This window comes from Vulpes lagopus, chromosome 9, assembly GCF_018345385.1.
Source record: "Vulpes lagopus strain Blue_001 chromosome 9, ASM1834538v1, whole genome shotgun sequence".
Taxonomy (NCBI): Eukaryota; Metazoa; Chordata; class Mammalia; order Carnivora; family Canidae; genus Vulpes; species Vulpes lagopus.
Genome location: NC_054832.1, coordinates 77330563 through 77355672, shown reverse-complemented (window position 1 = coordinate 77355672; position 25110 = coordinate 77330563). Strand labels below are relative to the sequence as shown.

Here is a 25110-nt window from a genome sequence, read left to right as displayed (position 1 = left end):
CCTTTCAGGTCTGCATTAGGCCTTTTGTAAAGCTATAGAGACTTTGTGAGATCACACATAATATCATATAGTCACCTTATAATAGTGCATATTGTATTTAACTTCATGCTTTATGTGATTTCACATGACTTTTGTCATTTTTCTTTTGAAATCATTTAGCTGGAAGTAGGTATCTAATTTTCCATTTGGTAGGATTTCTTAACAATCTGCAGGCAAACCAGAAAACAATCTCACCCACAAAGTGAGAATAATCTAATATCATGTTAAAATGTCACAAATGTTAAACTATACATATATTTAATCATTGATAAAATTGGCATGCTTGTTTTTTTAAACATTCAATAAAATGTTAAACTTTCTTTTCCACTTGAAATTTTGAGTAAACAAGTTTTTGTTTCTTGGGTTTTCGTTTATAAATATGCTTGAAACTCCTTATATTTCATCCTCTAAAACACTCACACATGCCAAAGACAAAACAGTTCTCTCAGGTTATATGCGAGTCTAACACATTTCCCCTGGGATCACAAAGAAGAGTACAGTTAAGTAGAATTTTATTTTTCTATTCCACGTCTTAAGATATAAAACATATATAGCTTCTAACTTGTAAAATTCATCTTTCATTTGAAATTCTTGACCTAATTGTGGCATTTTACTTAAAGTACTCCTTTGAGTATCTCCAGCCTTCATCGTACCTCACTGCACCAGTTCTATTCTTTACCTGTGTGCCTTAAGTACCTACATCCTTTTAAATATTATTTATTTGTTCCCAAAGAGGAATCCTTGGCAAGACCAAAGGTTATCTCTGCCTGCATACACCAACCACCTCCTCGTGTACTTCATCTGATCTTTTTTATTTTTGTTCCCAAAGAAATAATTGTCACATTACAGATAATATTTAAAACACTGATCATCAGAAGATGGCAAGATTGGAGTGACTTAAATGTTGATTTCCTAATGAATCAATGAATATGTACATTCTGTGTTGCCATTAGCAATTCTAATAATTCTAATTCTACAGACTTTTTACAATCTCCAACCAAATCTTTACCTATTACTTCAGAAACCGCTCACCTTCTTTCCTTACAACCTAGATGCTCTTGATGCTTTCCATGTCCTACTAGGCCCTTTGCTGGGCTGGAGCATCTACCCCCAGCTGCTGTGAAAGCTGGTTACTCAGCTCTTCTCCCCAACCCACTCCATTCACTGCTGACTTTCTTAGAGCCTGGGCCTGAGGATCTGGAATCACCACACCCTCCCAGGGTATGGCTGTAGCCAACAAACTGAGGACTTCAAGAGCCCCCATCTCTGGCAAGGTTGTTACCTGTCTCATCCATTGCTTCCCTCAGTCCTCACAGGTTTTTCCTAAGAACTTTCCCTTCACATATCATTGACTCAAAAGTTCCCATCTCAGCTCTGTTCCTCAGACAGGAAGGAGAGCTCTTTTACTTCAGAGTGGGAGGAAGCTGTTTTATTCTAATTCTTGTCTATTACCTGTGGACTCCTCTATAGTAATGAGAAGCAGAGAAGTGAGCACGGAAGGGCTATGGCTAAGAATCAGTCTGGCTTTTTAACTCATCTGGTTGACGTACTAAAATATCTGTGGATTTAATTCCATAAACCATGCTTCTATGTTGTTGCTTACTATCATGTTCTCCTTTAGAAAGATATAATTAAGCAATAAAATCACTGAGTGATTCTACAACATGACTGTTCCAAGTAAATCCCTCTAATATAAATTTTTTTAAAAAACAATTGTAAATTTCCCTTATAGGAATTATGTCTTTCCATTTTCAAGAGGGATTTTTATTTTCATTTTTAGCATTAAGATTGAACATTATTTTGACGAATTCTGAAGGTATTAAGTGCAGAGTAATGCATGATACTTATCATGATTTTAGAGAATAAGAACAAAGACGTATAAATTGAAATAAAGTATATTAAAAATATTCTAAATTGTGAAATAATCAGGACAAAAACCTGAATTATTCTTTGCATAGTTTCACTGATCGTGAGTGGTAAATGTTGTGCTATGATAGATATGGTCCTAGAATCATAAAGATGTAGGTCTGGGGACGCCTGGGTAGCTCAGTGGTTGAGCATCTGCTTTCAGCTCAGCGTGTGATCCTGGGGTCCTGGAATCGAGTCCCACATTGGGTTCGCCACGGGGAGCCCGCTTCTCCCTCTGCTTATGTCTCTGCCCCTCTCTGTGTATCTTTCATGAATAAATAAATAAAATCTTTAAAAAAAAAAAAAAGATGTAGATCTGAGTGAATCTGCCTGACACTGACATTTGCAGCCTGGCTGATTTGAACCAATTATTTACTGTAAAATTTCTCAGGAGAGAACCATGTGTACTGGGGCCCTTTGAGTTGGTTCTAGACATACACTGATGTGTGCTTAATAGTTATAGGGCAGCTTAGTGGCATCCACGACACTTGAACTTGCTCCAGCCTGTTCTGGTCATAGAAACTTAGTGTGTTTACCCTAGTGCATCACTCGGGATTATTGTTTTTTTAAGTACCCTCATGCAGAAAAGGTGGGGAAGCAATAATTTACTGCACCTAAAAAAGTTTTAGGTTTTTCTTTTGTGAGAGGAAGCCTTGTGACAAGCCTTATCTTTGGACATGAGCATAATAAAGAGCAGAGAGTTTAAATTGTCCCTAGGTTAAAGGACTAGTCAGTTGGGAAATTGGCATTTTTTAACACAGATGGTCTGATTCTGATTCTTTACCCTGTGGTACTGTCACCTAATTGATGCCATTTCATTGTGCTGACCATCTAAAACATGTGATATTAAGGCCAGAAGAAAAATTAATATGAAACCTATGTCTGCACCTTTGCAATCACCAGATAAGCATGAAAGGCATCCTTGTTGCATCAAAGCTAGGTGTCTTGGAGACCATCACCAGTAGGGGCCCCTCACTAGATGGTCTTAGCAAGTCTGCTCCTGCCTTCCTACTCTGCCTGGTATTCTCAACAACTGGAAGGATTTAGTAGATTTTTATTAGCACAGTTGGTACCAGTTAACATAATAATGCCAAAGAGCACTCAACTTTTAGTGAAAATAATGGAAGTTTTTTCCCCTAAGCAATTTTGAAGAAATTAATACCTTAAAGAAAATGTTAGGGATGCTACCTGGCTCAGTCGGTAAAGCATGTGATTCTTGATTTCATGGCTGTGGGTTCAGGTCCCATGTTGGGTATAGAGACTACTTAAAATCTTTAAAAATAGAAAATGTTAATAATAATATTGAGACTAATGGAGTTTCAACATCTAGACTAAAATAGGATCTCCTTCTAACATCATCACTCAAATATTATAAAATCTATAGAATATAAAGAAATCAAATTGTGACTTGGCCCCTTACAATCCCTGGAAACTTAAATAAAACATTTTTACGTGTACTACTGCCAGGAAGAGATATTTAGGTAAAGCTGAAATAATGAAAGAAGTGTGAATCATCATCAAGTGTGAAAAGCCCAAATTTTATTCAAATCTGTCTCTTCTTTTTTTTTTTTTTTTGTCTCTTCTAAATTTAAGGAAAAAGACCCAAACTTCTAATGAAAGTTAAAATACATGTAATTTTAAACCAGCACTGGTTGATTTAACATGACTTTAAAACAATGTAAGAAAATACAAACGTTATATAAACATAAAGTTAAAACAATGGACACAGATTTCCTTGAAAAAGTTTTATAAAAATGTTTTATAAGAATATACATTCTATTCAAAAATATTTACCAGTAACAGATAAATCACAAGCACTTGTATAATATTGTTTAGTGCTTAGCAGATACTCAGAAAATGTTGGCTGATGGACTTATTTTTACATTTGTCACTTACTACTTCATTACAGTTACAGCTTGCCCCATATTTCCTGTTCCTGAATGAATTCAGTTCTGTTATTGTTCTATTTTTTCTCCCTTCTCCCCACTCCATTTTTTTCATATGCTTTCTCTACCATTCTTAATCTTAATGGTTCCCTCCTTCCTTTCCTATAGAATTCTAATAAGAAAATTAACAGATACAACTTCATTGGCAATGAATATGGATCCCTTTTTGAGGCAGTCTATAAATGTCTTTTGATTATTTAGGGGAAAAAATGATCCCCCAAATGAAAAGTATTTGTGACAAAGGAACTCAAAACACAGAACTGAAAAAAAAAAGAATAACGATTTGTTTGTATTCTTTTCAGGACACGTTGTCATGTTCTTCATGGCCAACATCTCCAGGCTTGAGATGGGAAAAGCGATGGTGTGACCTTAGGCTGATCCCGCTGCTTCATTCACGTTTCTCTCAGTATGTTCCTGGGACGGATTTGAGTCGGTGAGTTCAAGCTAATAGGGTCTGATTTTCTGTACATTGCACAGAGGCCTGCAACCAAATTTTGAAAATAATATGATTTTTATTCTCAGCATATTTCTAATAGTAGAAAAAAGAACTATGAAAACATAGTATAACACAGTAAAACATTTATGAATCTGATGACACAAACCTTAAGTTAAAGCCCTGACTGTACTAATTTGCTATAATACATTCAGTGTCTTTAGTAGATACAGTTTTATTGTTTTTTTTTTTTTACCTCTTATCTTAGTTTTAGTAAGTTGCCTTTTCTCAAGGAAATTATAGTTTATTTAAATAGCAAACTTTATTTTCATGTACTTGGTAATATTCTCATATTATCTTTTTAAATAAGTGTGAATCACTAGCGATGTCCTGAAGCTCTCCATTATGTGTATGTTTTATAAATTATGAATTTCTGCTTTATTCTTGATTGTTTTCATTCTTAAATTCTGTGGCTTGACTTTTTGTTCATATAGTTCCTTGAGATTGATATTCTAAGTATCCTAAAACTTCTCCGTAACAAGTGGTATTGTAAATATTTTAGGCTTTGTGGGCCTATTGTCTCTGTCACAATTATTGAATTATTCTGCCTTTGTTTCATGAAAATGGCCATAGACAATATGTAAATGAATGAGTATGGCTGTGTTCCAATAAAACTTTATTTACAAAAACATGTCAGGTGAGATTTGGTCTGTAGGTCATATTTTGCCAACTTTTGGTTTGATCATTGATTTTTCAGACATCCTTTGCTAATATGTGTAGTCAGAACTGCATTTCCAACAAATTCTGCTTTAGCTATACCCAGAAATTCAGGATTATATCTTGATTTATTTACATAGTGTTTGAGTATATCATTTGATATAGTTTTCTGAGTGGCTGCTCAAGACACTACAATATGCATACATATCTTATCACACTGCTGGTATTGATGATTTATCACTAAATGAAGTATAGAAACATTACTTTCATTTAGATCCCTTAACCCTCCCTTACTTTTTAAGTATAATCATCTTAATTTCTTCTACATATATCAAGCACCATATCAGGTGATATTATGATTTTCGTTTTTCTCTCTTTCTGTCACTTTGTTAATACAATGTTAGCTCTTATACTATTCTTGCACATATCCCTGAAAATTTATACTTGTGTTTTTCAGTTTTCCTTCTTCTATAAGACTGAGTAAATTCTATTGATCTATCTTCAAGTTCTCAAATTTTATCTTTTCTTGTTTTCATTCTGTTGCTGAGCCCGTTTAGTATGATTTTATTTATTTTGTTGATATGTTTTTCAGTTCTGTCATGTCCAGAATGTGGTAGAAGCTCATCTCTCCATAGTGAGATCTGCTGTCAGGGAAGAGGAGATGGAGGGAAAGCTAAGAGCAAGGATTCCCACCTCCCATCACCTCACTTCACCTTGGTGATGACAGGTGGGAGTGGAGGTAGAGCTTCCTGCTAAGCCATGGTGGTTAGCATGGGAGGAGAGGCAGAGTACTGACTAAGTCCATCTCATACCACCTCACTCAGTTTAATTGCTGCAGGGTGAGAATGGGGGTTGAGCTTCCCACTAGACTTTACTGCCATTACCCCAAGGGGAAAGGGAATACTGCCTGCTTCTAGGTGGGGGATGGAGGATCAGCTCCCTGCTTGGCCCCTTGAACACCACTAGACAAGGGAATCAGAGGATGTGTGAAAGATTATTTCCCTGCTTGGCCTGGCTGAACCCTGGGGGAAGGGGATAGTGGTTCCATTGATGCTTGATTGAATAAGTGCAAGTTTCCAAAAAAGATTGAACGTGGTTAGTCGACTTATTTCCTAGTCCATTAGGGAGAACAACATTTCTTAGAACCCCCCCTTTTTTCTGTCTTGCTGTTAGTGATTCTGAGTTGCAGACTTCTAGAGCACAGTGTCTAGGATGTATGGAAGGCAATAAGTAAACCCACAAGACTTACTACCTTGTCATTCCTCAAGTTCAAAAATCCCTAGGCAATTAGCCTTGTTCTTTTACTTTCAAGAATTATGTATACCTGTTGTTGGATTATGTCCAAGGTTCATTAGTTGTCTTGGGGAGCATTTGAGAGGAATTGGACTACTCTTTCTTAGCCAGAATTGGAAGTCCACAAAACTTGATATTCATGAGGTTTTTTAAAAGTATTTATTTAATTATATTTTCTAATTTTTGTTATAATTACTTCTTTGACTCAAGGACTATCTAAAAGTGTATTGCAGAATTTCAAAAATATTTTGGGGTTTTTCCAATTGTCTCTTTTGTTGTTGCTTTCTAGTATAATTTCATGCAAAATAATTTCAAGCCTTTGATACTTGTTGAGACTTAATTTCATCCAGTGTATGAATAGTTCCAAATGTCCCATATGCACTTGAGAGTATTGTAATTTTCTTTAGTGAGGTATCATACATATTTCAACTATATTATATTTGTTCATTAAGTAATCTAATCCTCTGTATCATTATTGGTATTTTTGTTTATTGTATGAGATATTGAGAAAGTCGCTTTTCAGTCTCCTACTGTAGTGACTTTGTGTGTTTCTCCTTTTAGTGTGTCAATATTTGCTGTATACATTTAATTTTATATTATTGGATATAAATAAATTTATAGATTTATGACTTTTTTATGTATAACCCACTTATCATTATGAAATGTCCTATATCTCTGAAATTGTTTCTTGCTTTTGAGAATTACACCAAATATCTATTAGCTAATAGTTACATTATATATTCTTTTATCCATGTCTTTCAACTTTTATTAGTCGTACTCTACAAAATGTGTCTTTTCTGAGCTAAATCTATTTTTCTTTTATTTCTCTTTTTAAATCCAAAATAACTTAATCTTAATCTTCCACTTGGATTATTTAGTTTAGTACTTGTAATTACTATTATACTTGGGATTATATCTATCATCATAGTATTTTTTTTCTATTCAACACTTTAGGTTTTTGTTTTTTACAATTAAATATTTTATCTTTAGATAATTGTATTTTCACATGCAATTGTAAGAAATAATATAGAGATTCTGATTACCCCTTATCCATTTCCCAAATGGTAACTTCTTACAAAACTATAGTACCATATCACATTCAGGAAATAGATAAGAGTGAATTTCACCACTCATTCAGATTTCATGTGTGAATGTGTGAGTGTATTGTATAGAATTTTTTCTCGTATTCACAGTCTTTTATCCACCATCACAATCACAAGCAAGAACAGTTTCATGAAAACCATAAGAACCTTCCAGTTGCCCTTCTATAACCATTCCAATATATTTCCCCTCCAGCATGTCCCTGACCTCTGACAATTTATTAATTTTTTCTTCATCTCTATTATTATGTCATTTTAAGAATACTATATAAATGAAATCTTACATTATGTAACCTTAATGGATTGAATTTTCTTTTTTTTTTTTTTGGATTGAATTTTCTTACTCAGCATAATTCTCTAATAATTCTTCCAAGTAGTTGCATTTTTCAATTGTCCATTGTTTTTAAATTTCTAATAGCATTCCATGGTACGGATATACCACATTAAAAATATTCACCCCTTGAAGGATATCTAGGTTGTTCCAGTTTGGGACTATTTTAAATTAAGATGCTATGAAAATTTATGTATGTTTTTACATGAATATACTCTTTCATTTTTTTGGTTAAATGCTCAAGAGCTCAATTGTTGAGTTGTATGCTAATGACATATTTACTTTTGTAAGAAACAGGTATACTGTTTTTTAGAGTGGTTGTACAATTTTACATTCCAACCAGCATTGTATGAGTGATCCAGTTTCTCTACATCTTTAGCAGTATTTGGTGTCATTGCCGTCTTTTTAGTCTACATTCTGATAGGTATTTAGCAATATATTATTGTGACCTGAATTTGTGTATCCTAATGATATTAAACATCTTTTCATGTGCTTCTTTGTCACACAAAATCTTTTTTGGTGAAATTTATTTGATTATATTATAATTAACTTATTTTTTGTTTTTTTCTTTATTTTTACTATTGAGATTTGAGAATTTTATTTATATTCAAGCTAAAGTTCTTTATCTCAAAACATTGTTTTTTTGTATTTTGTATTTTATTTCCCTTACTTTGTTAAGGTGTTTTTGGCAATAATTAAAAACTATTGTTTTTATTTCCTTTTATATACATATATATAATATATATATTTAAGTTTATACTTTCTTGTTTGTTTTAGTTATTACCTAAACATTATACCATATGTCTGATAAGTCCATAAGTCCTAAGACTAAGGAAAGACTAAGACTAAGTCCATTCAGACTGCAATAACAAAATGGGTCATTTAAAAACAATAGAAATTTATTTCTTACAGTTCTGGATGCTGGAAGTCCAAGATTAAGATACTATGATGGTAGAGTTCTCTGATGAAAATGATCTTCCCTATTCATATCAGTTGTTTTCTCTCTATGCCCATATAAAGTGGAAGGGCTAGGGATTTCTCTGGATCTCTTTTATAAAACACTAATCCCAATCATGAAAGCTCCACTTTCATGATTTAAGCATCTCCCAAAGTTTCCACCTATTATTGCTCTCACGTTGGTCATTAAGATTTCAATATATAAATTTTTGGGGTGAGGGCAGCAGGGAGATAAACACTCAGATGATAGCATCATACAATTTAATACAATTTACTAATTTTGTCTTTTCAGAAAATGCTAGAAACTCAGAACGCTTTATTTCTTTTATTCCTTTCTATCTTCGGACATATTTCTGATATGATAATAATTATATATGTATTTTAAATTCCTCAAGAAATTATGTTATTTTCACAATACTCTTCATATATATCCCACATTTAATCTTCCTGTTTTTCTTTCTTTCTTTTGGTTTTATTTTCTTCCACTTTCAGAACTCTCTTAATAATTTTATTAACAACATATTTTTAAATGCATGTATTTGTTTTCTTTTTATTTAAAAAAATTACACAGATAGATGATGTAGAATCACTTAGATAAAACAATTTATGAGAAAAAGAAATTGTTTGCATGAGTCCAGATGACTCCCCACATTTTTATTTTTATGGCACAGCAATACATCAACAGCTTTTAGCAATTGAATTAATTACACTCAATAAATATTACAGTAATAAGCAGTTATAAACATAGCACTATTCAGAGTGGATTGCACAGCAATTCAGATTCAAGAGCTAATTTATTGTTCATTCATTCACTCAATAAATATTGATTTAATGTCTGTAAGTAGGAGGTGTTGTGTTTGGTTCTTTCCCTGAAGGAGCTTATAGGACAGAGGCAGTTGCATTAGTGAGGAGAAATAAATAAATAAATAAACAGATAAATTACTGGCCCATGATGACAAATATAGGAAATTACTTATGTTGGTTTCAAAACCTAGGATGTTATTCTTTGGTTGTTTTTTTTTTTAATTTTTTTTTTTTTTATTTATGATAGTCACAGAGAGATAGAGAGAGAGGCAGAGACACAGGCAGAGGGAGAAGCAGGCTCCATGCACCGGGAGCCCGACGTGGGATTCAATCCTGGGTCTCCAGGATCACGCCCTGGGCCAAAGGCAGGCGCCAAACCACTGCGCCACCCAGGGATCCCTTCTTTAGTTGGTTTTCACAAGGCCTGTAATTTTAACTTTAGTGATGAATTACCTCTCATATTTAATTGCAACAAAGATGTGTTACGTCATATACTATTGTGTAGGTATGAATTAAAACATCACAATATTTTTTTCAGTGATAGAAGAGTTTATGTTCATCTATGATAATGACCTTGATTTAGAAATATATATCGAATTTCAATTTTTAAGTGTCATAATATTGCAGAGCATTGAAGTGTTAGGTTACTAGAATGGGAAGTAGAGATTGTGGGAATTTTGGCTATTTTTTAATTGCTTAGCTTAATTTTCCCTATATGAAAAGTGAATATATAAAATGTCATATGTATAATTGAGTAGTGGTATCACCTACTGCATGCTTTTCAAACAGTATGAAAATCAGTAGTGTTGAAATAAAATCTACTGATTTGCACTATTACTTTTAGAAAATTCCAATGACAGCAGAATCCCTAGTACCTTTCCAAGAGTGCTCAGCCTTTTTCTCCTGAGGTGAAGACATATGAATTGATATCTTTTTCTTTTTTGGCACCTGTGAATGAGGTTTAATACCTGAACAGAGAGCAAAGATGGTGATTGTGAGAAATGGAGAATATTGTAAAATGAATTCTAATGATGGAGACAAATATGAATCTAACTCATAAGAAACACTCAATTCATTGTTGCTTATTGAAGAATGGGACTTTTTAGAAATGTATAGTTTAGGGGATCCCAGGAGGAAGTAAAACAGGTGATGGTATGAAATAGAAAAGGAGTAAGTAGGTGGGGGAAAAAGACTGACTATAATACTATAAAAACAGAATCTATTGTAAGCAGGGGTTTAAGGTGAAGAAAGTAGTTGATTGTATCAACTACAGAAAAGAAATACTGAAAGGACTCAGAAACCCATTAATTTTGGAGTGACTTAGGGTACGATAATTTTTGGAGTGAATTAAATCGAAAAATAGTTGGTTATAAGAAGAATATTGACAGGGGTGCCTTGGTGGCTCAGTTGGTTAAGCATCTGACTCTTGATTTCAGCTCAGGTCATGTTCTCAGGGTCACAAATAAGATATTAAAAAAAAAAAAAGAAGCAGCTTTAATTAGGTTCAGCCATGTATACCATCCAGATGGTTTCAAGAGCACCTTATTCTTTCAAGGTGATGTCCTTGGAACAGCTCCCACTGTGGAAATGGTAGGAAGAACGTACATTCTGAGGACAGAGCAGGTGATGAGGATCCTGCAATAGCCGGGTCTAGATTGAGGATCAACTGGCAATCATGTCTTCTCCATTACCCCCTCTAACATTTGTTCCTTTTTGTTTTAAGATTTTATTTATTTACTCATGAGAGACACAGAGAGGCAGAGGAATAGGCAGAGGGAAAAGCAGGCTCCCTGTGGGAGAGTGTGATGTGGGACTTGATCCCAGAACCCCAAGATCACAATCTGAGCAAAGATAGATGCTCAACCACTGAGCCACCCAGGAGTCCCTATTTCTTGTTCTTATACAGTGGTACTGTGAGGTTAAGGGAGAAAGTGCCATAACTTCCTTAAGATATACAAGCCTAACAATTACATTTTAACATTTTCTGGTACCAGAGAAGGATAGAACTTGAGTATATATGGGAATTTGAAAAAAATGAATAAGGAATAAACGTATTTGTTAAACTTAGTTGTGTAAGATAAGTAAGATGACTGCTGGGTGAGTGAGTGAATCTGCAATATATATAATGCTGGCTGCAGTGAGGGAAGAAAAATGGCAAAATAGATCAGAAGTACTAGGATCCTGATTCCCAGATAACAATTGTATTGGGAGTCATATGGTAGAAATATGAATTCATATGGTAGAAACAGCTGGAGATCAAAATGGCAGAAAAATTATGAGAAAAAAACCTCACATAATTGATATGGATGAACAGGGAATTCAGTCTAGGGAAGAATATAAGTATATGCTGAGTAGATTTATGGACAAAGACAATTAGAAGGGTTTAGAAAAAAATGGAAAAAAATAAATAAGTGGTGATGGAAAGGAAAAGATTATAGTCAAAGAACAGAAATGCCAGAATTTAAGTCAAACAGTGGAACTGTCTTGAATGACAATCAACTGTCAAGTTATCAAAAGCAATGGATTGCCAAAATAAAGGAAAGAAAATAAAAGGCATACAGATTAGGAAGGAATAAAAATATTTGATTACAAATGGTTTGATAACCTATGTAGAAAATCAGAAAAGTTGACAAAAAAATTTATTTAACTAATAAGTGATAATAGCACATATGCAGAATACAAGGTTAATAGGCAACAGTTAATCACTTTCCTATATATCAGTAATGAGAATGGGAATTTAATATTTAAAATGAAATGCCAGGGGCACCTGGGTGGCTCAGTGGTGGAGTGTCTGCCTTTGGCTTAGGTTGTGATCCCAGGATCCTGGGATGGAGTCCTGCATCAGGCTCCCTGTGGGGAGCCTGTTTCTCCCTCTGCCTATGTTACTACTTCTCTCACTGTGTCTCGCATGAATAAATGAATATAATTTTAAGAAAATACAATGTCATTTACACTAGCATCCAAATAAATGAAATGTTGATCTGTAGGAGGAAAATTATAAAACTCTGGTGAACAAAATCAAAGGAAAACTAAATAAATGGATAGATAGTCCACGGTCATGTATAGGAAATCTTGATATTGTCAAAATGTCAATTGTTCCTAACTTGATCTTTAGATTCAGTGCAATCCCAATCAAAATCCTAGCTAGTTATTTTGTGATTTATTTTGCAAGAGTCAGAAGCTCCAGAATAACCAACACAATATTGACGAACAAGAAGAGTTAGAGGACTGATACTATCTGACTTTACCATTTAGCAAAGGTGGGACAGGATGCCTGGGTGGCTCAGTGGTTGAATGTCTGCCTTCAGCTCAGGGCATGATCCCGGGATCCTGGATCAAGTCCCACACTGGGCTTCTTGCATGGAGCCTGCTTCTCCCTCTCCCTGTGTCTCTGCCTCTCTCTCTCTCTCTCTCTCTCTCTCTCTCTCTCTCTTTGTATGTCTCTCATGAATAAATAAATAAAATCTTAAAAAAAAAAGACTTAGCAAGGGCTGGAATAATCAAGACAATGTGGCAGTGCAAAATACTAGACAAATAGATCAATGGAGCAGAATAAAGAGTCCAGAAATAGACTCTCATAAATGCAGGCATCTGAGGTTGACAAAGAAGCAAAGATAATAAAATGGAGAAAAGAATCTTCTCAACAAATGATGCTAGAACAACTGACATCCATATGCAAAATAATGAATCTAGAAATAGACCTTATACCCTTCATCAAAATTAACCTCAAATAGGTCAGAGACCTAAATGTTAAGCACAAAATTATGAAACTGCAAGAAGATAACATAGGTGAGAACCTGGATAAATTTGGGTGTGCTGATGGTTTTAGATATAACACTGAAAGCATGATCTATGAAAGAAAGAACTGATAAGCTAGACTCCATTAAAATTAATAATTTACATTCTACAAAAGATAATGTCAGTAGAATGAGAAAATAAGCTATGAACTGGGAGAAAAGATTTGCAAAGACATCTGATAAAGGATTATTATACAAAAAGAAAAAAAATGAAAGAATAAGAAAGAAAAAAAGAAAGGCAAGAAAGAAAGAAAGAAAGAAGAAAGAAATAAAGAAGAAAGAAAGAAAGAAGAAAGAAAGAAAGAAAGAAAGAAAGAAAGAAAGAAAGAAAGAAAGAACTCAACAATAAGAAAACAGCGTAACCAAATAAAAAAATAAAATAGACCAAAACCTTAACAGACACCTTGCCAAAGAAAACATGCAGATGACAAGTAAATGAATGAAAAGATGCCCCACATCATATGTTATCAGGGAAATGTAAATTAAACCCACAGTGGGATACCAGCATACCTATTAAAATGACCAAAACCCAGACAGTGACAACACTGAATGCTGAAGGAGGTTTGGGGCAGTAAGAATTCTCATTCACTGTTGATGAGAATTCAGATTCTTGGTCCAGACACTTTGGAAGTCATCCAGCAGTTTCCTACAAACTAAACATGACTCTTACCATGTGATCCAGTAATCATATTTCTTGGTATTTATCCAAAGGAGACAAAACTGCACACAGCGCATTTTGTACATTCAAAACCTGCACACGGAAGTTTATATAAGCTTTATCCATAATTGCCAAAACTTAGAAGCCAGATATCCTTCAGTAGCTGAATGGATAAACTGTATATTCCATGTAATGGAATATTATTCATAACTAAAAGGAAATGAACTATCAAGTCATGAAAAGATATGGGAGAACCATAAATGCATATACCAAATGGAAAACGTCAGTCTGAAATGGCTGCATACTGCATGATTCCAACCATATGACATTCTAGAAAAGATAAAAATATGGAGGCAGTAAAAAGATCAGTGATTTCAGGGGTAGGGATATGGAGGGACAGGTAGAGGAATAAATTAAGAAGCTGAGCAGAGAGGATATTTAAGGCAATGAAAATACTCTGTATGATATTATAATGATACATGCCAGCCATCATACGTTTGTCCAAACCCAAGGAATACAGAACACCAAGAGTGAACCCTAATGTAAACTATGGACTTTGAATACTAATGATGTGTCAATGTCGGTTCAATGGTAACAAATGTCCCACTCCAGCTGGGGAATGTTGATAATAGGGAAGGCTACACATGTGTGGAGTCAAGGAGTATATTGGAAATCTCTGTTCTTCCCCCTCAATTTTCCTGTGAACCTAAGCCTGCTCTTTAAAAACGTCTTAAAAATGCAAGATACAAAGGACAAATATTGCTGTCTTTTTTTTACACAAAGGAAAATTAGAGGTCAGAATGTTATGTAAAATTGCTTGCAATATCATTGCAGATAATAAATGGAGTGGGATAGAAGGGTTTTTTCAGACAAAGGGAATACTGGGGAGGGGTATTATAGAGGGCATAACATTGTAGGGCTTATTTAGAGAATTATGAGTTATTGTGTTTCAAATCATGAAATGAATTGGTGATTTAAACTTTAGAAAATAGGTAACAAAATAGTTTGGAAGAGCTCCTCATATACCTTACCAAAAAGATTAGGTTTTGAGCCTGAACAATAAAAGCTGTGATGAGGCAGTCAACCGTGATAGGAAGCCCAGTGCAGAAATGATCCTGAACCTGGTGAATGTGAATTGAACTCAACAAAAAATAGAGTAAATTGCTGGAATCACTAACCTAAGTGGATTTTAGACTTTTTTGAGAAAGGATCACTTTCTCAAATAATTACTAACTGAATCAATTAAATGGCCTATTTTCAATACCATCTGAGTCAATGTTCTCTCCTATGTACACATTAAACATTAAGCCACTATCTCAAAACTCTCTTATCTTTGTTCATCTTGAGTATTGCAATGCCCTCTTCGTTTTTTCATTTTCCCCATCTTTAACCACCACAGAGCTCTCTCTCTCTAAAATACAAACCTGAGCCTTTCATTCTAATGTTTGAATGTTTCCATGGCTCCCTCTGACTTTCAGGATTAGGTAGAAATACTGACATGCTCTGCAAAGCTCTTAATGATTAGACTTTAGTTTATTGCCCACTTCATGACTTGCCACTTCTCACATGCACACTAAGCCAAAGAGCCCACATTTCTCCTAACATGCTGATGATACGTGGTTTTGGATTATCTATCTCCTATCTACATGCTTTCCCTTCTTCTCTTCATCTAAATTCCATTTTAAAAAAGGCGTTACTAAATCAAATCTTTTCCAATGACTTTATAGTGGAAAAAATAATCTGAAATTGAAGCTTCAGGTTATTTAATTCTAATACTGTAACTCTTTTTTCGGCAACTGTGTGTGTGCCTACGTGTGTATATTAAGAATCAAAATTGTGTCTGAGTATCTTCAGGGCTACTACAAATATTGTTAAAGTTTAATGTCTTACAATGCGAAATATGGATAATGTAGTCTATTGATTTCAAAACAAATACCATCAAATAAGATAAAATGAAAAATATTTACTTTCCTGATTATCTCTAATCAGAGAAATACATTTTCTAAAAGCTAAAAATAAAAGCAAAAGCACTATACTTCTTGCTAAGTGCCTAATGAAGCAATAAGTTCACCAAACATTCACAAATATTACAGTCAAGATTACATGTTAATAGATTATTCACAGTAAAGTTATTCATGGAGCTTCAGTGATATGTGAAAGTTATCTGGAACTCATCAGTTACTCCATAAATACTTGTTAAATCTATAAAGTAGATTATTCTCATTTTCCTATAGAAAAAAATTGTGTCCCAACTAAGTGGACTAATTTGTTAATACTCTCATTTATTTAATAGCAGAGGAAAAAATATGACCCATACTATAATCCTAATGATCAGCCTATTTTGCAAGAGGTCATATGTAAGCAAACTGGTTAAGTATTTCACTTACATTCATTAAGGGGTTTTCATTAAATCAACCTGGAGAGTTTAAACTGAATGTGAAAAGTGATATAGGTTAACGTATATGCCTGGATTTATAAATGATTAGTCCCTCGGAATTATTCTTTCCAGAGACTGTGTAATGTATATGATTACAGAGATTGCAAGTTTGATCTAAGCATATTAACTTTAATCAGCTAAAAATACCAGAAACTGCCATGATTCATTTAAAACAGAGAGGACAAATATGTTCAGGACATGCTTTAACTTATGACACATGAAGAAATGGTTATGATCATCAGAGAGCAGAAAGAAATGTATATCACTAAACTCAAACTAGTTCTCATTTTCCATGGATGGTTGAACTCTGGATATTTTAAATGTCTTCCTCACTGCTGAGTATCAAAATTAAAGCTAAGAAAGCCGTGAAGTGACAATATTCTTTTCGCTATCACAAATTCAAAAGAATGTTACTTCAAAGAGACAGACAATAGTTGTACTTTCTAAGTTTTTTTCTTGTATTTTTAAGAGAAAACAAAATAGTATATTCGAACACTTCTCTGTTATCAGTTGAAAGGACTTAGTGAAGGGTATAAGAGCAGATTTCTCTAAAAATATTAATAAGTTGGATGCAGAGTGCCTTAAAAGTGAAAGCTTTAGCATGCTTCCACTTATGAGCTATGTATGCACTAGTGTCACGGGAAGGCAGGGTGACACAGGTGCTGGAGTTGAGGCAAACACTGTGCTCTGTGGGGTGTACTTTCTCTGATGGGAGAAGTGAAATCATCCCTACTATCCACATAGCCCTCGTTACAAAATGCGGAAGACAGAAAAGGTATTTATTAAGAGAAAAAGATACAAATTTGCATAATTTATAAAGCCTTTGAATGCTGACCTACAGAACTTTTCTATTTCTTCATAAGTAGCTGAGATTTAAATGTAGTTTGTGCATTTCCAAAGTGTATGATGTAATGATGTCATTACATTATGACAATAATGTAATGTCAAGTAATTCTCAAGTAATTCCAAAGTGTATAATGTTACACAACAGAGTAATTCTCAAGCCCATTTTGCTAGCTTCCATTCATTTTGAAAATTTTATCAATTCTTGTCCGTTAAGCTCATATCTAAATTTGCAAGAACTTGATACAGAAAAAAAAAAATCATTAAAGATGTAGGGAGCCAGTTTGAATTCTATAGCACTTTGGTGAACAATTTGGGATGGCATCATTTGATTTCTCTAGCAACCACTACAACAAATTAACAAATGACCAAAGGATATTTATACTGGCCATTGGAATTTAAAGTTTGGCTGTTACTGATATGCACAATATGCACATAAATTCAGAAAAAATTTAGACCTGAGGAGGAGCTATGAACCTCTTGTCCAAACCATCTTTGAGAGAGGAATAAACTGAGGTTAAACATGATTTACAACTAACAAAATGCTGCAGCTGATGATTAGGTGATTTTACATATGATGTTTAATTTTTGCATGTCTGTTTTGGTGATCTTTCCATTGTCAATCAGAAAATGCACTGAAAAACATAAAGAAGAGATGATGTCAACCAAAGTAATAAATAAACTAATATGTATATTTTTCTGGTAAACTGGGAAAATACCTCTAAAATATCTTAGATATTTTTCCATTTACATAATATATATTTTACAACTCAAATCTCCGAATTTATCTGAATCTCAAGACTCTTTCTAGTAATTCAAAATTATACCTTGCCTTACTTTATCCTTAGTGTTCCATTTAAAAACAGCGATATTGGGATGCCTGGGTGGCTCAGCAGTTGAGTGTCTGCCTTTGGCCCAGGGGGTGATCCTGGAGTCCTGGGATCGAGTCCCACATCAGGCTCCCTGCATGGAGCCTGCTTCTCCCTCTGCCTGTGTCTCTGCCTCTCTCTCTCTCTGTGTGTCTCTCATGAATAAATACATAAAATCTTTAAAAAAAACAGATATTTATAAAGAGAAATAAGCAAATACGAATTTGAAGCTGTATTTGCATTGTGTAAAGAAACAGCTTTCAACAATACTATTTCAAGTTGCAAATAGATAAATGAGATGATGTTTGATCTGATTTGTTTTGACATGTCTGCAGGCAGAATGCTTTCCAAGTCATTGCTGTGGACGGGGTCTGCAGTGGGATTATTCAGTGCCTCTCTGCTGAAGACTGTATTGACTGGCTACAAGCAATAGCAACTAATATTTCAAACCTCACAAAGCACAATGTAAGTAGTGATTCAAGGGATATCTGGTCATAGAGTTTCGAAGCTGTGTTAAATTTCTTCAGTATATATGTAACTTTACAACAACAACTTGGTGTTTACCTAAGAGTGAGCCACTTTATAACCATCATGACAACTATTCTGGAATACTTATTTAAAGAAAATCACTTTATCTTGAGAGTTTTAGCCCAATATAAGTTCTAGAATACTTACACATTTAAGTTTTCATTCACAAACATGATAAACCATCAACGTGAGTTAAATAAGTGGAAATATTTAGCCTGTAATGACTAGACATATGTGTATATATAAGTCAAAGTATTCTGAACTAAGGCAGTACTGAATTTCAAGACAGCATTTTTGAGTTTCCATTAGTGATTTTAGAATTGTAGCTGGAACTGTTTTATGGTGTAAGAAGAGAGGGTCAAAGAGCATGCAGACTGAAGGTCCCACCTAGGACGATGCTGGCACAGGAATAATCAAAAGACGCACTGTGCGATCCAGCAACTCACCCCTTAGAGACACGTCTGTATTACAAGGAATGGCTTCTCTACATTTTCTCCATTGTTCTACTCCAACCTTTCTTTCCCACTCCGATTTCTTCATTATCTTTATCTTCTCACTATCACTATTCTTTCATAACCTAATCAGTCCTTACTTCTAGCAGAAGTTTAGTCCAACAAAATATGCAAAATTATAAACATCACTTCATTAAGTACTGACATAGATCATTAAGGATTATTTGATCTTAATGAAAGATTACTCTGTCTCAAAGACAATACTAGATACCATGCATACTTTTGTCTTAATATACTCCTCCAAACACAATTCTATGCCTCGTTTGAGCATTTCAGTCCCAAGGAAAGTTCGGAAATCTATTATGTAAACAGTCAAGCGTAAATATGTAACTCTTTCCCCGACTCATGAATGTACAAAACTCTCCTCACATGAATGACCCTACAGATCCAACTATCTTTGCACAGATTTTGCTTTGAAATCTAGGAAAGAGCAAGGCGATGCACGTGTCATTTTGAAGGGATTGCCTGTGAGTGGAACTGCTAGGGATGGGACATGCGTGTGTTCGGCACTTCTTGGTACTGCCAAATGTTTTTCAGATGGCTGTCCAGTTTGTTCTTTTCACTCTATGGCTGTGGGTCTCTTTCTACGGATCACCTCAATACTTGGCATCATTATGTCTTTTTAAATTTTGGTTATTTGGTACATGTGAAATTATGTCTCATTGTGGTACTAATGAAGGGAAGCAACTTTTTTTCATGATGTCTAAATGGGTACAGATACACCATGTCTTGCCCAGGGATGTCACCCAACAAGGATGCCTGGCCTGAGCACACCTCACTTGAACAGGAGTGACACTCTACAACACCAGTCTTTGCCAGCTCTTGGTTTCATCATATAGGAATTCAGAAGGTGATAAGAGATTTAAGACAGGCAAAAAAAGAAGAAGAAAGAGAAAGAAAGAAAGAAGAAAGAAGAAAGAAAAAAGAAAAAAAGAAGAAAGAAGAAAGAAAGAAAGAAAGAAAGAAAGAAAGAGAAAGAAGAAAGAAAGAGAAAGAAAAGAAAGAAGAAAGAAAGAAAGAAAGAGAGAGAAAGAAAGAAGAAAGAGAAAGAAAGAAAGAAAGAAAGAAAGAAAGAAAGAAAGAAAGAAAGAAAGAAAGAAAGAAGAAGAAAAAGAAAAAGAAAGAAAGAGGTGTTCTCTGAAGATCATGCCTTTCCTCATTCTTGACATATTTTTTAGGGATGTTTCTAGGGATAAAGTACTATGAAAGTACTGACTTTTTATTTCATTATATACAATAATTAGAATGCCTAAAAACTGAGCCAAGATCTTATGTTTGTGAGGAAAAAAAAGTATTTTTAAAAGAACAGAATGTTAAGTTCTAAATCAATTTTTTTTCTCTTACTACATCCAAATTTACATTGACCCCATATCCTAGGAACATTCTTATGAAAACTGTTTCTTTGGAATATATATTTAGCTAGAACGCTGAGACCCAGAAGACAAGCATATGAGAAGAAAGTGAAGATGCAAATGTTTCTATCTCTGTAGCCAGAGAAAAACAAGCCAGATTTTACTGCTTGTTTTTCACCCTTGTGATGAGTACTTACCACAAGAGAGGAAAGCAGACTTCATTATCCTATACTGAGAGATCCATATGTCTGGTATGATAACGCTGTTCTACTAAAGTTGTCCAATTGTTCTTACAAACCTTTGTGATCACAGTCTAACTGCATGTCCTTTTCATCTTGTAACCAGTTCTCACTCAAAAGGGTTATGATAGCAACAAACTCCCACCTACCTTATAGTGCTACATAAATGTTGAAAGGTCATTGGGCGTAATAATCACATGTGAAAGTTAGATTGACTTTCATGAGGATCAGTGGCTTCCCTGATGATACCATTGATATGGTTGGTTCATATGAAGAAAGAAATGATACAGACTGAGAGCAGCTGGATGAGTTTTGTTTAGATGAGTTTTGTCAGATCATTCTAGTTCTCTTAATTTTTTATTGTAGAAAAGATAGAAATAATACTTTGCAGAAGGACATAGAAGGTTTTTTTTTTCTCTATATCTTCAAATACTGTGAGGATGTGCAAACTTTTGGGAGTATAATTCTGAACAGTTTTATTAATAGACTCAAAAAGGAAAATATTTAGATATCTCAGGAAATTTAACTCAAGAGATTAGCATGAATAAACATAAAATGAAAACAAGATCATCTGGAAAATGCATATAATTATGTTAAAAAGTAAAAACAAAAATCATATTATTGAAATGAAATAAAACATATATGTAATCATAATGACTAGAAGAAAAAAATAAATATTAAAATCTCATAGAAACTTTTTAATACTGAATCATATTTTAGCAATTGAAGTAATTATAGGATATATATAGAAGATATATAGAAGATTAAAAGAAAGCAAACAAAACAAAAGCTGTATACTAGAATTACTTGAGTGATATGTTAACCATTTGCTAATTCTTTGGTCACTGATTTCCATCAGTAATAATTTTGTTTAATAGGGGTATTTTCATACCTATTTTATGTGGAAATCCCATTGTATTTGCTATCCAAAAACATTCTTTTTCCAGAAGGTCATTGAAAATAACGGTTAAAAATATTTAAACAAACACTTACTATTTCAATTTAACCCTGTTCAAGGTGACTTCAAAATATTGACAGTGCACTTTAGTAAATGGCATAGAGTAGAAGAGGATACTGCAGGGATTTGCCTTAAAACCATGCTTGCACAGAAGCCCATTCATTCTACTTAAACAATATGCTCACACGTTGGAAAGGAAGGAATGGCAGAGGCTATAGTTTACTGGTTTGGTTCCAGCAGGCCTAAACCAGCTCTATTAGGCATTTTTTATTATTTTGGGTAAAGTAGACTTGAATAGATTTGTAAAGGTAAAACTCATGAATTGTAAAAAACAATTAATACTTTTTAAATTCCTTTTTCTAACCTTTATTATGTTACTAAATACATGATCAAGTATCGCTAGAAAGTTATTATTTTTTATTCCATGATCACATCATATTAAATAATTGAAGATCTTAAAATATAGTGACACTGTAATGGGATGTCATGGGATGAAACTCTTGGGAAATTTAGAGGGGGGAATGTATTTTGCATATAGAAGGAATGTGAGTAATTAGGGGCCAGCTGGCAGACTTTAATAAGTGGGTTTCTAAGGTGACTCCCAATTTTCTCAATTTTCTGCTTTTCACAATATATGCAGTCCTCCTCCTTCATGTGTGCTGGATAGTGAACTGAGAAGCAGATGCTTCCCTTTCAAAATTTCATAAGACACTGCAGTTTCAGTTGACCTGACTACAACCTAGTGACAAACCCAGAGAGAGAGGACCCAGCTAGCCCCACCTGGATTCCTGACTACAGAAAATGTAAGGTGGTAAATGTTTTGTTAAGTCACCAAGCTTTGGAATTAATTATACAGTAATAGGGAACTGCATTTGTTTCCTAGAGCTGTATAACAACTACAAACTTGGTAGCTTAAAATGACATAACTTCATTTCCACACAGTTCTGGAAGGCAGAAGTCCAAAATCAAGATGTTATCAGGGCTACATTTGGAGGCTCTAGGGGAGAATCTCTCCTCTTCCCTTCCAGCTTCTGGTTGCTGTCAGTATTTCTTGCCTCCAGGCTCAGGGCCACTTACTGTAATCTCTGCCTCCATGGTCACGTCATGTCTTCCTCTGTGTGCCTGTTCTCCTTTCTGTGTCTCTTAAAACACTTTTCATTGGATTTAGGTTCTACTAGATAATCCAGGATAATCTCACCTTAAAGTCCTTAACTTAATTGCACCTACAAAGATCATTTTTCCAAATAAGGAAACATAACATTTGCAAGTTCCAGGACTTCGAGGTGGATATCGTTTATTTAGTGGGGGAAGGGCATCGCCGGGTAGTGTACTGCAGAAACTGACATGGCAGACAAACAACTTAGATAAAATTCCAACTACAACCTTAACTCTCTTTGCCACGTGAGATAACATGCTCGCAGGTTCTAGAAATTAAGATGCAGACATTTTTAAGAGGCCATTATTCTGCCCATCACAAATGCACAGAATAAAAATCTCATAAAACAAAACCAAGTTTAAGTGGTAGTTTAGAGTTACTGATTAAATCATATTTCCAAATTTCTTTTCAGCTACTCTTTGTAACTTATAAATTAAAAATTAGGAATTTTTAAAACAAATGCATGGTTACCTTTTTTTTTTTTTTGTAGGGCAGTTAACATTTAAAGGGTATATATTGGATGGATATTGATAGTGAAAATCTGAGAAGGATTATTTTGGCCTTAAGGAGTCCCAGTGAGAGAAGCTGATAGGTTTTAACAGAAAGATAACTACAGTGTGCTCCACTCCTGGGGTGGAGCTGGGAGGCATCCCAGACTCGCTTAGTGCTCAGTGAATGGTATACGGGAGATTTCCACCTGTGTGTGATGGGAAAATGTGCTAATGACTCTCTACAGGTTAAAATGAGGAGTTTCAAGAATCTGTCTTATTCCTCTTATGATTTCATAACCATAATATTTTTTCCTCTTTGTCATAAATATGTCCTACTATTTTTTGGTTCGAGCTCTGGAATTGCACCTTTTTTTTTTTTTTTTGCCTTCAACCTGCTCTTTCAATCCCAGATAATAGGTACTTCTGATTCCATGTGACATCAATGTTTGCATTTAATTTTGCTAATCAGCTGACTTTCAAATAAATTGATTAGGCTGGATTATCCATGATTGTCCAATGTTATCACTAGTGTCTTTAGCAGTGAGAGATGAGGGGTACCTGGGTACCTCAGTCAGTTGAGTATCAGCTCAGATCTTGATCTCAGGGTCATGAATTCAAACCCCACGTTGGGCCCCACACTGGTTGTGAAGCCTACCTTAAAAAAAAAAAAAAAAGTGGAAGAAAGTAAAATGAAAGAACTATGGAATGGCAATGTGAAGTGTAGTTCTGATGTGGCTATCCCGGAAGACACTTGGGAAGGGACCAGGACTTCAACAAAGCCAGGAGGCCAGTAGAAACTGCAAAGACAAGGGGATGTTGTTCCTTCAGAGCCTTCTCAGAATAGCCACAAAATGCACTTGCATATATCCGAACACCAGCCTTATATGCATATTATTAATTAATTCAAGTGCAAAGAAGCATATAATATGAGTCCCTACATCCTTCAAAAACAGCTAACTTGTAATATTACAACAAATATGCTCATAATTGTCGAGGTAAAACACTCTAGCGAAGATGTCTTTGGAGTTGGGAAGATCTATATTTATCAGTGCCTTGACAGATATGACTAAAAGCCTTCAAATACTACAGAAAATGAAGCAGAAGAAATCTTCGGAAGGCTGTGAGAACTGCCGATGCCGGAAGAGCAAGCATGGCTGGTCTCGTCTTTGGGACCGAGGTCAGAACTGAAGTCAGAGGGAGTCACTGTGAAGGTGTGATGTGGGGTACTTGTCTGACTTGGGGAACAATGGTAGCAAAGGCCCTAAGTAAGAACAAGTCAATCAATCAGTAGTTGTTTGAAGTAAGGATCACTGTAAAAGTGGGGGGAAAAAGAGAGAAAGGGGCAATTGATTGAGCTACACTAGGCACTGCAGTGAGAACTTCTCATTAAATTCTTATAGCTCATTAAATACTACTCAGCAAATGCTTACAACTTTGGAGGCATCGTCTGGTTTAGAAGAGCTGTGGAGAAGAGGCCCTGTCGGTGCTGCCCACCATAGATGATTCCTGTCGACTGCTTATTATCCGGACATATTTTCCTGTTTCTCATAAATCTCTCTCTCTCCTAATAGGAGTTTAATAAACAAGTGTGGTATTTTTTTCTTTTTGAAATAAACCTTCTTCATATACTCACTGAATGACTTACTACAAGGCAAGAATAGAAGAATACAGTGGGCCAGAGTGAGGGAAAATGCATATATCAGATTGCAAATCAAGGCAAAAACTTTTGAACACCTCTCTAT

General features: G+C 34.6%; 1 protein-coding gene across 4 annotated transcripts in view; it reads left to right on the top strand.

Moving 5' to 3' along the window:
- SNTG1 (syntrophin gamma 1) overlaps window positions 1-25110 on the top strand; it is a 791929-nt gene that overhangs the window by 601098 nt on the left and 165721 nt on the right. For all 4 annotated transcript variants that reach the window (XM_041768508.1, XM_041768507.1, XM_041768509.1 and 1 more), the window contains 2 exons: window positions 4196-4326; window positions 18468-18597. In XM_041768508.1, the coding sequence (XP_041624442.1) occupies window positions 4196-4326; window positions 18468-18597 (261 nt within the window). The remainder of the gene's footprint in view (window positions 1-4195; window positions 4327-18467; window positions 18598-25110) is intronic.